The sequence below is a fragment of the Hoplias malabaricus genome, chromosome 18, assembly GCF_029633855.1.
Source record: "Hoplias malabaricus isolate fHopMal1 chromosome 18, fHopMal1.hap1, whole genome shotgun sequence".
NCBI classification, from domain to species: domain Eukaryota; kingdom Metazoa; phylum Chordata; class Actinopteri; order Characiformes; family Erythrinidae; genus Hoplias; species Hoplias malabaricus.
The window spans coordinates 22,567,310-22,582,416 of record NC_089817.1 but is presented as its reverse complement, the minus strand read 5'-3'; the positions used below and the strand labels follow the sequence as shown (position 1 = coordinate 22,582,416).

Genomic DNA, 15,107 nt, shown 5'->3' with positions numbered 1-15,107 from the left:
TATATATATATATATATATATATATTATCATTTCGGCATGATTAAGTTTCCACATTATGCAAAATAATTTTCTACTCCTACCACAACCTCTGGATTTATGTATTAACACTATGTCCAATCACTGTCCACTCTGTTAAATATACCTTGTTGGTACATCTTGTAGATGTAGTCAGAGACAATAGCTTATTTGTTGCTACACTGTTCGTGTTAATTATCCTCTTGTCCTTCATCAGTGGACACGGCACAGTTGCTGGATAATTTTTGTTTGGTGGGCTATTCCCAGTCCAGCATTTAAACAGAGGGCTTTAAAAACCTTAGCAGCCCTGCTTTGTCTGATCCACTCACCAGAACAACACACATTAACATATCAGTGCAGCACTCAAAATGATCAACCATCCAGATCCAATCTTTTGATTATCATGATGATTAAAAATTCAAACACATGGCTGAACAGTGGTGGTAGATGGTAGAATTTTAGGTATCACACAGTCTATCTGAAATTCATCCTTGATCAACTTCAATTACAAAATAATAATCAGAAAATGTGCTTAAATAAACATGAAAACAAGAAACACATTGTGGCAGTAATATTGTAATGTCTTTTTATTACTGAAAATCTCACAGTTTGATCATTGTTACATGTATCTTCTGAAATAAATTAAACCTATATGGCTTCATGTAGCATTTGCAGTATTGTCTGACACACACAAAAAAAAATAGCTGATTCATTCAGTCACATATAGTCTGCCTATTCATCTTTCTACTGGAACCTACATAGAAAAGTGAAATATGGTTATATGTACAAAGAAATTTACCACATCACAAAAACACATCTAAACCTTATGTTAATGCTGATCGAAAACATATGCTGTTGGAAAACAAAAAGACATTTTATAAGTAAACAGAAGCTGGACTACAGATTGGTTGTTGCAGTTCCTCCTACGATGGTGATAAAGCCATGAGTGCAGTCCTTTGAGCATTGTCTTTCTCTAGTCTTGTGACCTCTCTTTTGAACAAAAACTGTCTATTGTTTTGGTAGTCTTGGGCTTTTTGTATGCATACTGTAGTTCTGCTCATTTTGCTGTACAAAAGGAGCAAGAATCTGGACCTTGAAAATAAAGATTAAGGTCCAGATCAGAATGTATCTCGATGGATTTGCCCTTTTCCTCTGCTTTTTGACAGGTAGTCTTCACCTATTCAAATAACACTTAACACAATATAGAATTACAGTATTGCATAGTCATCTTTAGCAAAATGCACTTCATTAATGATGTCATTTTTGCATTGCTGTAAGACAATTGCTATTTTATTTGTTTAACTATAGGATCATGAGCATTAAGACATTCAAAGGCACATGATTCTGGTTTGTCAATTTACATCGTATTATTACACTGGAGATTAGTGTCCGGTCTGTTGCCCTTCTTTGCCCCAGTGTTGCTGCATCCACTCACTGTAGCGTTTCTTGCTCTCATAGTAGTTATTAGCTTGGTAATATTGTAAGTAGGTCTTCTGGTATGTCGATGCTACCCAAAAAAATAAAATATAAAGGGATGATGACAATAATAAACGCCTTTTCAACTACTCCATTAATTGCATAAATTGAAACATTTATTTAATATCAGTTTTTCTTCAACATATTAGTGTATGAACAATAACGAAAAGGAGACTTACGTTTCATACAAGTGATTTTCGGTTCGTCCCACTTGCCATCAGCTCTGCATCTGATGGTGGGTACATGTCTCTGGATGAAGCCGTCATGACAGTGATACCTCACCAGAGAGTTGATCTCATAGCGTGTCTTCAAGCTGCCAAAGATATGTGCATCCTTCACAATGGGTGGGTGACTGCAGGCCACTGAGAAAAAATCAAACAAACAAAATTAAAGAGATTATAGGTAAAGAGCAGAATGGATACATAATATTAGGTTACATGTGTATTTTAGGAATTAGCTACAAGAGTCAGCAAATATTTTGGCAAAATGAGCAACACCATCAAAAACTTTGGCATTACAACATTGAAATTGTATATAGTACATTTAACCCAGATTAGGGTCTATGCAAATTCCTATAATCAAAAGTGAATTACAGTGTTAAAGGACAAATTTGAAAACAAAGCCTTACCTGTGCCTTTTTTACAGGTAAAAGTCAGGTGGTAGTTGCATGGCACATCATTCCACTGGCCACCCTCATGCCAGATCATCACCACACAGTCCTCACCGGTGGAGAAGAAGCTGTCTGGCTGTCCCTCTCTCCAGTTGTCATATTGCTAGTAATACAAATAATAATATTAATAACTAATTCATAATTAAGAACATCCACAAGTTCTGATTTAGTATGAAGAGATACATTAATACAGCAATATGCAAAATATACCAGAATTGGTTTCCAATTCCTTTTAATAATCTCCTTTAAATATGAATATTAACTCTTTGCAAGTCTGAATAAATCCAGGCAATGTTAGCTAAGTAACTGAACACATGTTCAAAAATATTTGCTTAAATAGATATCATGTACAATCTTAAAAATATTTCACTGAAATCAAACTTATGTTCTATCAGTACACTACAATATGTTTCCACATGAGGGCGCTAAAGCCACTTTCAGTTGTATGTAATAGTGCACATACTGCAACGTGCACATCTGGCATAGTCAATGGGGATTTTCCTCATTTAGGAGAAAAATAGAATGACAGACTTTGTTGTACTCCATTTGTCTCAGCTGAACACAGTTGTAAGTTTAATTTAAGGTAGAGGGAGAAATTATACATATGCTACTTCTACAACACAATTTATTACAAGAACAATGACAAGCTTGCTGAACTCGCACATTTAAGGTTAATATATTATATTAATATTATACTGTACAGTATTAATGTGTAGTACACAAATAGGATGCAGCCAGAAACTAAATATTGAAAAATTGTGATATTTTATAAAGCCTACATTACCATGGGGCTGCCATCTGTCCAACGGAAGTCATTCTCAAACATCTTGTCATTCAGGCCAATCCACTGGTAGTCATGGCCTAATTCTAGAGCACCAATAAATATGCATTCATTAATCAGCCACACTCTGTTGTCAACAAGAAAATATGAAGTATAGGTCAATTCCTTCTTAAAATAACCAGATATTAAGTTTGTTGTCCTTACACATACGCTTGGGTGGACAGTAACTCTTCACATGTGCATTAGACAATAGATCTACAATAGTCTACAATAGTTTGTATGAAGTATGACACTGGCAGTGAATATGTAAAATATAAACCATATATAAACATTATTTATATTATATTGCTCCCACTCGTTTCTTCATTTTGTTCATAGGACCATCTGAATGTGAAGGAAACCTTTATTAGAAACTTAAATCAGCTTCAGTAACAGCTTCTTTGACAAAAGTAATAAACAACCCTATAAAGCACTGTGAGATTTTATGTGATTAAATAAATTATTGAGGTGTTAAAGCTATATATCATTAATTATTTTATATATACAAAATGCACATGACAATTACCTGTGAAAGAGATTAAGCTGCTACATTAGTTCTGTTACTAGGTGGTTAATTTAAAAAGAAATTTAAAGTCCAGGTTTAATTTTGCTTGCAAAAACATAACACAAGAGTTTCTACCAGATTTACTAATCATGTTCTATCAAATAATGAGAGGTCATTTTTCAATAATATATGGCAGCAGTGGCTGAAATATTATCAAGCCTTACAAGGATGATAGTCGTGGTAAACGACTAAAGTCGGCAAAAAAAATGATTTACGTTTGCTATGGTGGCATATTTATGTGTAATTTTTCTCAGCAGATTGTTGTAGACGACAGACATAGTGCTAAATTACCCTGTTGATATTCCAACATACTGAATATTTTCCATTTCATATTAAGGATTGGAAAAAAATCTAACCATTTTAATTACAGGTGATTATAACTTGCAGTTAATTCCTGAAACATGACTAAGAATAATCACTGCTGATTTTTAATGCTTAACAAATCATATTTGATTTACAGAACTTAGTATGTTGAGTACGTCAAATAAATATGCGGGTAATGCAGAATTAACGAAGAACTACATTCACTGCAGCAGATGAGGCATCAATATTGCAGTCCTAAGTGAGACCAGATTATTAGGTGAAGGGTCACTTAGAAGAAGAAGGCTACAGATTTTACTGGAAAGAATATTCTCAGGAGAGGAAACACTTGCATTTAGTAGGTCTTGCAATCAAGGCCCCCCTTCTATTAAGTCTCAGTGGAAAACTTTCAGGAATAAGTGAAAGATTTACTTCAAATTGTAAATCAAATTTACCATCAAAACAGACAAGGTCACATTCTATCATCTTCTATATGAAGCCCCTCCAGAGTGTAACAAGCATGCTTATCAGGGGACTTCAATGCAAGTGTTGGTAGGGACTATGAGATCTATGAGACCAGAGTGATTTTTTTTAAGAATGGGGCTGACCATGCCAACTAAATGGGTCTCGGTTAATTTGTTTCTTTGCAGAACATGAGTTTACCTACACCAATACCATGTTCCAGAAGAAAAAGAAGTATATAACCTTTTGGATGTATGCATGGTTAAAACACTCGCTTCTCAACAATTAGATCACTTTTGATGATCTGAAATGGAGGATGTCATTGTAACACAAGCTATGAGGGGGTGGACGGCTGGACAGACTTTTGGTCACTGTCAGTGATGTCTAGCTGAAAACTGAACATGAGCAAAAGTACACTAGTCCATGAAGTGGCACTGCAGAACTTATGGTACAGTGAAAAGAAACATCAGGATTTGTTTGATGAGAACAGAAGATATCTTCTCTTTGCTAAGCAGCATGCATAATGTACATAAAGCTGCACTCAATATAATTTATAACAATAAAATTTAAATATGCAATTTAAAATATCTAGTCAGCTTTCTAGGCAGGGAACTGCAGTATTCACCATTACAAACCTGACCTGAATCAAGCTTGCACCATTATTCTACGAGTGGTTAAGGAGTAGTTTTTTTTTTTTTTATAACACGCCTTGTATCAGCACAACAAATTTTCATTTTCACAGGCAGTAAGTATTAGAAGTACAAATAAGTTTTTTTTTAAACCATCTAAACCAGACGCTGTCCTATCTGTACCTTTATTATCATTCATTATCTGTAAGCGCTTATCCAGTTCAGGGTCGCTGTGGGTCCAGAGCCTACCTGGAATCATTGGGCGCAAGACGGGAATACACCCTTGAGTGGGCGCCAGTTCTTCACAGGGCAACACACAATCACACATTCACTCACACACACTTTTGAGTCGCCAATCAACCAACCAACGTGTGTTTGGTTGGTTGGGGACTGTGGGAGGAAACCCACACAGACACAGGTAGAACACACCAACTCCTCACAGACAGTCACCCGGAGCGGGAATCGAACCCACAACCTCCAGGCCCCTGGAGCTGTGTGACTTTTTAGTGGTGTGACTCTTCTAGTCATTACAGTTCAGTTTTAGCATTCCAGGAAACTACCAGACTAATCGTATGCGTTTCTGCATATCACATGTGAGGCTGCTCAGCCAATCAGATCTGTGCATTATGATGAGCGCCGTGACTCGCAAGGCTCCAGACACTGCTGTCCTGGCCCCAGTAAAAAATAGCTCAAGGGATGTGGTAAAAACTCTTTAGGGACATGCTCGGGACGACAGTGTTGTGTGAGCTAAAACCAGAAACTTGAATAAGAAGGGAACGATTGAACCGGTTGAAATTCTCATAACACTGAACATGGAATCTTTTTACAGATAAATGCTGTGTTCGGGTGCTCATTGGAAGTCTGTATATACCAGATGGTTAAGTAGTAAATATGACTTCACTGCGTTTGGGTGCTTGGCTGAGGATCCCCCCACTGTATAGAACATGTGCCTAAAAAGTGATCTATCATTAAAATAGCAACTTAGAGCTTTTTGAGTACAGTAATACGAGTTCAATTCGTTCTGTGACCGAGCTCGTACTAATCTGATCATAATTTCGGACTTTTATTTACAGAAAACACACATAATGAAACGATCCAAATGCATATTTGCCACTTTCTCCATGGGAAGAAGTAAAAGGTCCACTTCATCAACCTTGCCAACTAAAGAGGAACTAAAGAGGGAGTATCAACAAAGAGCATGGAGGCCTCTCTAGGATTTTCAAGGATTTTCCAGTTTAATTTCCAGCGCAATGCATGCATGTATGCAATGGCAGTGCTCATCACCAGAGAGACATAAAATAAATAAGTAAAATCTTAAACTCTAGAAAGGAACCAGTTTGGGAGAATACGATTCATTGGAAGCGTGCCGGCCAAGTTTAGGTTCACACAACAAGACCATACAACAAACATTGTGCAGTAGGTTAAGATGAAGCTAAAGTCTCAATATCTACACTTAGCTGTGCTACCTTCTCAGGCCCAGCTCACACAATTTTGAATCTAACTACTAAATAATGAAGAACAAATTCTTGCACAATGCCAAAACCACCTGAATCTTGCAGAAAAATTGTTGTTCAAGTATAAATCACTTAATTGCTTGAATGACTGAAGTACTCCAGGTCTCATATAGATCCATAACCAGACGTCTCAATACAGAATAAAGTTACAACATGAAATGCTGAGAATTACTCAATTTGTGGAGGCTATTATGCAAAATTTGGCCTTGACAAATACCCAGTGGATATCTCCAAAAATGGCCAACTCTTCAAATGTCAGGCAAAGCCACTGTATAGCCACTTCCTCAAAAAAAATGCAACTGGGCATGGTTTCAGAGTGTCAGTCTAAGCACTGTATTAATTCAGCAACTGGAATAAGCCATGAGAAGGCAAATAATATTTCCAATAATAATAATAATAATGTAGAAATGCATTGTCATTTATACACAGTATTTACTAAGTAATTATGTTTTTAAAATTTATGCTAAAACAAGTAGACAAACAGCAGTCCCTGAGAGTTCATGGTCGCTAATTAAGAAAGAAGAGAATATATGTTTTTAATAATGCACCGATTATATATTAATGATTAATAAATCTCAATACCTCATTATACATTTTATCAAACCTGTTATATTTTACTCACAAGCATTATTATAAAGTGTCACACAATTATTTAAATGTAGACTTACGATTGACAAAGTGCTGCTCTTCATGAGTTACTACACTGGCCAAGTGGGCTCCATGCAGACGGCACTCTCTTTCAGCTGCATCCCATGTGCGCCTGTGAGTAAAGTACTTGTAGCAATGGCTCTGAAATTTAAGCCAGCCGTAGTCACAAGTTTCGGTATCTGTGAACCAAACGAACAGCAATCGCAAAGAAAGATCATTAGTGCATGCACACATTATTTTTCAATGCTAGGTGTCCCATGTATATTATACATCATAACTACATGTTGTAAGAATGCCCAGGATCACAAGCAACCCTAACGGTAATCAGTGACAAACTGCCCTTGCCTCCCAATTTATAACATAATTAATTTTTAACAACATTCAGTGAGATGAATATGACACAGCTGAATTAAATAAACCAGTCTCTGGGCTACAAGAGAAAAGGATACTGTCCAACATTCTTAATGCATGAGTCTGTTATTTATTTCCTCCTAAGCTCTTTAAGAACAACTGAGGCTTTCAAATAATAAATAGTCTGTTGCTAATGCAAAGTAGTGTGAGTCACAAAACCATGACCAATATACTAAATGAGTTAGCCTGGCACACATCTCCATTTATCCAGTGTTATTTAATCAAGTCCATAAAAACTACATTGGCCAGTTTGTGTACTGTAAGAAAATAGTGACATTGAAACAATAAAGACAATGCTACAAAGATTCAAACACCACAAGCTCCAATGAAGTTCACAGTCACATTCAATTAGAGGCATGATGGTCCTCTTTGTGTCCTTTACACTGAATTGTCATAGATATAATCACTTTCTGAGCATGCATTCTCTAGTATATATGTTCATGTAGTCTCAGTAAAGAAGGCATCAGCTGGGATATCACAGCTACAAACCAAAACATGCTTTGTGCAGAGACCCTTGAAAAGAGACTTGATATTTTTTCTACCCGTATAGAAAAAATCTTAAATTTGTTAAATGAAATCATGAGAAAAGCAAAAATAAAAAACAATTGAGAAATCTCAGCAACTATCAAATTTTAAACAGGTTTAGTAAAACCCAGTTCAAAAAAGCTGAGAAGTAGTGCTGGACGATATGAGCGCAAACCAATATCACAATTAATTATACATTTACCATGATTATGATTATACATTTTACATGATTATGAACAATTGTATTTATTATACATTTTACCATGATTATCATTATACATTTTACCATGATTATGAACAATTATTTTGTTATTTATTTTTGACCCTCATAGTTCAGTGAAGAGGCTTGTACTGTAAATATGACCCAGTATTAAAGCAGGGATATTTTTGTTTGTAGAGTATGTACATATGTAATGTAGAGCTTGTTCCTCTCTTGTTTTTTGAGCACTGTTAATATTTGGTGTTTGATTGTGCTTTGGTCACTGAAATAGTTTTTTTCTCAGCATTTACATTTTACTTCTTTTATTTTCAGTGTCATCTTAATTATAGTCAAAACACAGCATGTCCAAACACTGTGTTTTTTTTTGGTACTAGTCAGCCTTGGCGTTTAGGTTGCTTCCATGTTGCAGATAGGGGCAGGTAGCGTGCTTTTAAATGGACATAACAGAATAAAAATAATCTATATAATCGATATAGGCAAGATTATGTCAATTAGAAGTTCTGAACGTCATTTTTTCCGATTAACTGCCCAGCCCTAATGAGAAGCAATGCAGAACATAAATAAACACAGAATGCAATGATGTTCAAACACCAAGACAGCATATTAAATGTGGAAACAGAAACTGGGAAAATGGGAGACATACATTTTATCTAAGTACACCAAAATTTCTTTATGAACATAAATTATATGCAAGCTGGTAAATTCCACATAAATTTGAAAGCAATGTCTACGATTGTGGGGAAATGCACTTCTCTCTGGTTTGTTTACATTCAGAAGCTTCACCTCTTTTAATGTCAAATGGGTATGTTTATGTGACACCTCCCCATGCCTAATGCACATGGCACTTATCATGCTGCGAGAACGTGCCTCACCCTGAAAATCTCCCGCTGCATGCTGCATGTGTGAAAGGACCACCCCAGAACATATCTGGACTTGATATTCTGGAGTTTAATCCAGTCAGGGCAAAATCTGTTTTTATCCTGGCCCAATACATGGTCTGGCCATATCATATATAAATATTTATAGAGTGTGTCTTCCTTTATTATATGTGCTTCTCAAGTAAAAGTGTTGGAGACAATATTTATATAATAAGATTCTATAAAGAGAAAAGGCCCCTACTGGACAACCTCCAGCTCACAGATGACCTCAATGAGTCCTACTGCAGATGGCTCCTGATCATTCTCTCCAAGTCATCACCATTTCATCACCTACTCTGCCTTTCTCACCTTTGCCCCTGCTCATTTTACCATCTACAGCCAGGATATCACCAGGATATTCAGAAACAAGAAGGCGAGGAAAGCTTTAAGCCCACATTATTCTCACCATCCACACTGATACACTGCTGTGATCAATTGATTAACAGACATTAACACATTACTAGAACTCTGTGCATAGGCTTCAAACAGACACTCAGAACTTGAGTATCAATTGTGTGCTCTTGTAGTTTGCAGCTAACACCAACATGGTCAGACTAATAACTAACTCTTATAAGTTTATTTACCCAACACAAATCAAGCAGATGGTTTCCTGGTAAAACAGCAACCAGCTGCTGTTGAAAATACAAAAAGACACCCAAAGTGAGAGGGAAACATGGTCTAAATCACCAAGAGAGCACAGCAGATATTGACCTCATTTGTCAGCTGTTCTTTAGAGGAAATTTCTTCTTAAAACCTATTTGATTCTGGGGTAGATCTTTTTGAGACAGACACCTCCAGTTGTTGTGTCTCAAAAAATCATCCATCTTAAAAGCCTAGCCTAAAAAATGTGGCACATGCTATTTAGTGTCTAAATAGGGGATGCTTGATTATTTTATGTTACAGTATATTTCGGGGCCAAAGAATATTTAAGGGTATTTAGGGTCCCTAAAACAGGTCTAACAATGTCAGTGGTTTGTAGTTTGTCTGTGCTTTCCTTGCATGCACATGGCCCTGCAGTTCTATGCCCTTTTATGTGGAGTAGCGTGCATATTTTTAAGCTAATTAAAAACAATGGACAGTCACTTTCAAGACACTGGGATTCATCATTATTAGAACAGCTGCAAACAATTCTGTGGTTTAAGAACAGGTCATGTATCTGATTTAGATTTTACCTCAATATCTTTCTCAAGAACTCATTTAAGAAGATTCTTAGGAAAATATTGGTGAATGAGGCCCAATGTTCTTACCAAAACAGCTGAAGGATTTCAACCTTCCAGTGACCCTGATGATCCAGTTCTACACAGCAGTCATTCAATGTACATCTTGCACTTTCAGTGAATACCCACCTTATAGAAGCTGACAACTATACCAAATTCATATTTACACATGTCATATATGTTTGTATCATTAATTAATTAACGCCTTAATTCGCCTTCTTTTCCACTTGATCCATTTCAGGGTCACAGTGGCAACAGGGCAAGCAAAGAAACCCAGACATCTCTGTCCCCCTCCACTTCCACCAGCTACTCCTGGAGGATCCCCAGCCATTCCCAGATCAGCTGGGAGATATAATCCCTCCAGCGTTTCCAGGGCCTGTCCCTCCAGATCCCTTCCAGTTGGACGGGCCTGGTATACCTCCAGTAAGAGGCGTCCAGGAGGTATCCTTATCAGATGCCTGAACCACCTCAGCAAGCTCCTCTTGTTGTGAAGGGGCAACGACTCTTCTCTGAGCTGGGTTTAGACCGTCATGAGACAGGTTTGTTTTACCCTACTGATGATGTGTTGTTGGAATAGTAATCCTGCCCAGTACTAGAGGATCCACAGGTTCAGACATTTGGTACATAGATTGACAGGTGAACTGACAACTTTGCTTTATGGCTCAGCTCTCTCTTCAACAAGACAGTACAGTCACTGCTGATGCTGCACCTAACCTACGGTCAACCACACTTTGGAAACCAGAAGAACAACATCATACGAGGCACCTCCTACAGAATATCTTGAGAACACAGTCTTACACCTTCTTCAAATCTACAAAGCATGTGTAGAGTGGGGTAGCCAACTACCATGCCCCCTCAATCATCATTAATCACATTATTTTTGTGTAGCTATTGCTCATATTTCTCTCTAATGTATAGATTTTCCTATTTAAAATTATAATGTTTAATTTGAAAAATAAAGCATAGACACAGGAAATGTAATCCAAATACTAAATTGCTAGCTGAGTAACACCTGTAATGTAGAACCTATTTACCTTAAGCAGGTTGGTTGTGCACTGCATTTATGGGATAGAAGAGCAGCTTATATATTTCTGGTTTATGCTGCACAACAGCTATGCGACTGGGTGGAAGAATATGCCCTATTCACACAGAATTAGTTTTATCTTTGGACGTGGGGTAAAGTCATTACTATAGTATCTCAGTAGTTTTAATCCCATCCGAATAGAAAATTTCAGTCATTTTACCAGTGTGTGCTCTCCCGTATCAGGAAAGATTCCTGAACCTTTTACCTACTGTAAAACAAGCAGTAAAAATAACCCCAGGGTGTATTATCCTGTCTGAATTGACATATGGGGGAAAATGGATAAGCCAGAAAAAGCTTGCCCCATGGTACAATGATAAAACCTGTACCTTAAAATGAATAGCACGGAAACTAGAGCAGAAATAGCGATCAACCAAACTGGAAGTGTTCCACTCGGCCTGGAAAGACAGCCTTATAGAGTATAGAAATGCTCTCTCTAAAGCTCGCTCAGCATATCTGGCCTCGCTGATGTACAATAATAAAAATAATCCTAGAGTGCTGTTAATGTGTTTTCCAGAACTAAAAACAAATCAGGCAGGTACTGAACCACAAATCCTGGCAACTCTCTCAAGTAAAGTCTTTATGGACTTTTTTAATAATAAAACCAAAAATATTAGAAAACAAACTCAACCCAAAGTTTTAAATTCGACCTGGCGGTCATCTGATGTGGCTGGTATAAAACACGACGTAATTGTAAAAGAAAGACTTAAATTTTTTACCCACTCCCACTAGAACTAGAGAAGATTATCACCTCTGCAAACTGTACAACTTTACACACTTAATGCAATTCCCACAAAATTACTTAAAGAAGTACTACCAGCTATTATCAATCATCTTTTAACTATAGTAAACTCATCCCTTAGCCTGGACCATGTATCCAAAGCTCTGATCAAGAAACCAAATCTTGATGCTAGCGTATGGTCTAATTACAAGCCTATTTCTAATGTACCATTTATATCCAAGATCATAGAAAAAGCTGTGGCCCAACAACTTAGTTCATATCTACATAAGAATCATATATATGAAAAATCTGGATTCAGGTCACATCATTGCACTGAGACAGCTATCGTCAAGATAACAAATGATCATTTTCTTTCCTCTGATCAAGGCCACGTATCCCTGTTGGTGCTACTTGACCTCAGTGCAGCTTTCGATACGATAGACCACAGTATTCTCCTAGAAAGGTTAGAAAACATGGTTGGAATCACAGGGGCAGCCTGTCGTTGTTTAAGTCTTACTTAACGGAACATTATGAAATCGTAAAGGTAAATGATCTATCTTCCAACTATTCTAAAGTAATATTGGGAATCCCAAAAGGATCTATTTTAGGACCATTATTATTTACATTATATATGTTACCGCTAGGCACAGTTATAAGAAACCATGATAAACTATAACAAACACATTAAAGAAAACAGAAAAAGACATGAAAGACTGGATGCTGCGTAATGTCCTCCTGCTAAACAGTAATAAATAGAGGTTCTGCTTCTGGGTCCAAAAGTGGCCAGAAATAATTTATCAGATTTAATTTTAAATCTTGCAGACTTTCCAGTTAAACGCGGTTCAGCAGCAAAAAATCTTAGTGTCATAATTGACCCATATTTATCATTCGATCAACACAAGGAGGATCACTAGGACAGCTTTTTTACATCTTTGCAACATTGCCAAGATTAGAAATGAACGTTAGTACATTAGTACATGCCTTTATTACTTAAGGCTTGACTATTGTAACACACTACTGCACCAGCACAAATTTAAGTAAACTTCAACTAGTTCAAAATGCTGCAGCCAGGTTCTTCACTACAACTAGAAAATATGACCATATCAGCCCAGTTCTGTCATCACTTCATTAGCTGACTGTTAAATTCCATATCGATTACAAAATTCTGTTATTTACGTATAAAGCCCTACATGGGCTCGCTCCTGAGTGCCTTCAAGATACTATTTCCTATTATGAGCCTCCACGATTGCTTAGATCACATAGACAAAGGCGGCAGATCCAGGGGGTACATGGACACAGGGAATTATAGTAAACTGAGACACCGGTGCTGTCGTCCCCCCTCTTCACGCAATCACTCAGGTGTGTTGACGGTGAAGCGGAGGGATGCCAGTGTTTCAGGATGCTCCTGCATCTGTGTGTCCTTCTGGTTCTCTCCTTTTAGTTAAAGCTGTCATAGTCAGATCTGCTGGAGTCATTAGCCACACTCTGGAAATGTTCACATTCTCTGCTTTACATTCACCCAAACAGAACAAACTAACTCCATCCCTCTACCTTTTTCCAAGTAAACAACCGCCGACCTGTCCGGCTGGACATTGATGGATGACTGATTGTCGAGGTCCTGCTCCTACACATATCAGACCAGCTGCCCACGCTCCAGCCACCACCAATTGCCTTGTAGCTGCCCGCCCTAGACTGAAGTTTTCATGGACCTTAACTAATATTAACAGTAGATTGACCAGAGGAGTATAGGTACCCCCCCCCCCTTGTGAGCCTTGGTTACTCCCAAGATTTCTTCCTCAGCTCGAAGGGAGTTTTCCTGGTCACTGTCGCCCTTGGCTTGCTCTCCTGGGGGATTTTTACATTCTTTACATTTTTACTTTTCATGTTAAAACTTTATCTTTACTGGAATTCTATGAAGCTGCTTTGTTACAACATTAGTTGTAAAAACAAATATACAAATACATTTGATATTGTGCCATATTCTGGGGAAAAGGAGATTTTCACTGTTTTTTTCGAGAACGAGAAAAGAGAACTGGATGAGGTGTTTACTGATGAAATATATGGTTTAAGTAAAAGCTCAGCAGCTAAATGAAGCACCACGATCAAATCCAAAAAATTACCTGAAAAATCACTCAGTAAAGAGACATTACTGGTAGCTGTAGGTTTCGTGCAGTATCCTTCATACGTATTATTATGAACGTGTCCAACTCTTTAACTTACCATTAAACTGTTCATATTAATTCTTATAACTGTATGAAGGATTAGTAAAGATTTGGCTGTCTTCTCGCCCATTAACTGTTACAAAGGACCAAGATAAGGTCACCGAAGGCTGGTTAATTTTAGGCTGTTCTCAGAATAGTTGTGACACTAAAAACTCCAGTACCTCTGTTGTGCATGATCCAAACTGTGTGACGGCAGTGCGTGAATCGAGTACACTCCCATCTCTGTTATATTCACAGAGATTTCTTATCCAGTGCAAATCCACCATGAATACTACCAACGTCTTATGAAAAAATTACATTAGCCAAACTCCCCATGTAAAACAAATCCCATCCGAATAGGGCTTATGACAGTAAAGCTGAGATTCTCTAATATCAACATAATAAAACCCCTAGAAATTTGCTTCTGGAAAAGAGCAAGTGGATGCACACAACTTTGTCTTTTGGGGATTTTTTTGTAAAATTCAATAAAATTAGAATCTGATTTGTTGATTCTCTTGAACCTTTATTTACCTGAAGAATGTTTTAAAATGTTTTCAAAAATGTTTTCACTGACAAATCTGATGGTATTTTGTAAATAAAAAACACATAAGGAATTCAATGCCTTTAACAAATTCAGACATTTGTGACAGAAGCAAGTTTACCACACTTGTTACTTCAGAGTCTTTAATTACACTTACAAACTATTGAAGATAT

The 15,107-nt window shown here is 37.1% G+C and overlaps 1 protein-coding gene across 2 annotated transcripts in view; it reads right to left on the bottom strand.

Annotated features, from left to right (window-relative positions):
* Positions 1–42: 42 nt before the first annotated feature.
* The window catches only part of vcanb (versican b), a 42,621-nt gene continuing 27,556 nt past the window's right edge, over positions 43–15,107 (bottom strand). For both annotated transcript variants that reach the window (XM_066650825.1, XM_066650826.1), the window contains 5 exons: positions 7,121–7,279; positions 2,947–3,029; positions 2,121–2,265; positions 1,672–1,854; positions 43–1,523 (listed from right to left, as the gene is read on the bottom strand). In XM_066650825.1, coding sequence (XP_066506922.1) covers positions 1,399–1,523; positions 1,672–1,854; positions 2,121–2,265; positions 2,947–3,029; positions 7,121–7,279 — 695 coding nt within the window. In that variant the 3' untranslated portion in view covers positions 43–1,398. The remainder of the gene's footprint in view (positions 1,524–1,671; positions 1,855–2,120; positions 2,266–2,946; positions 3,030–7,120; positions 7,280–15,107) is intronic.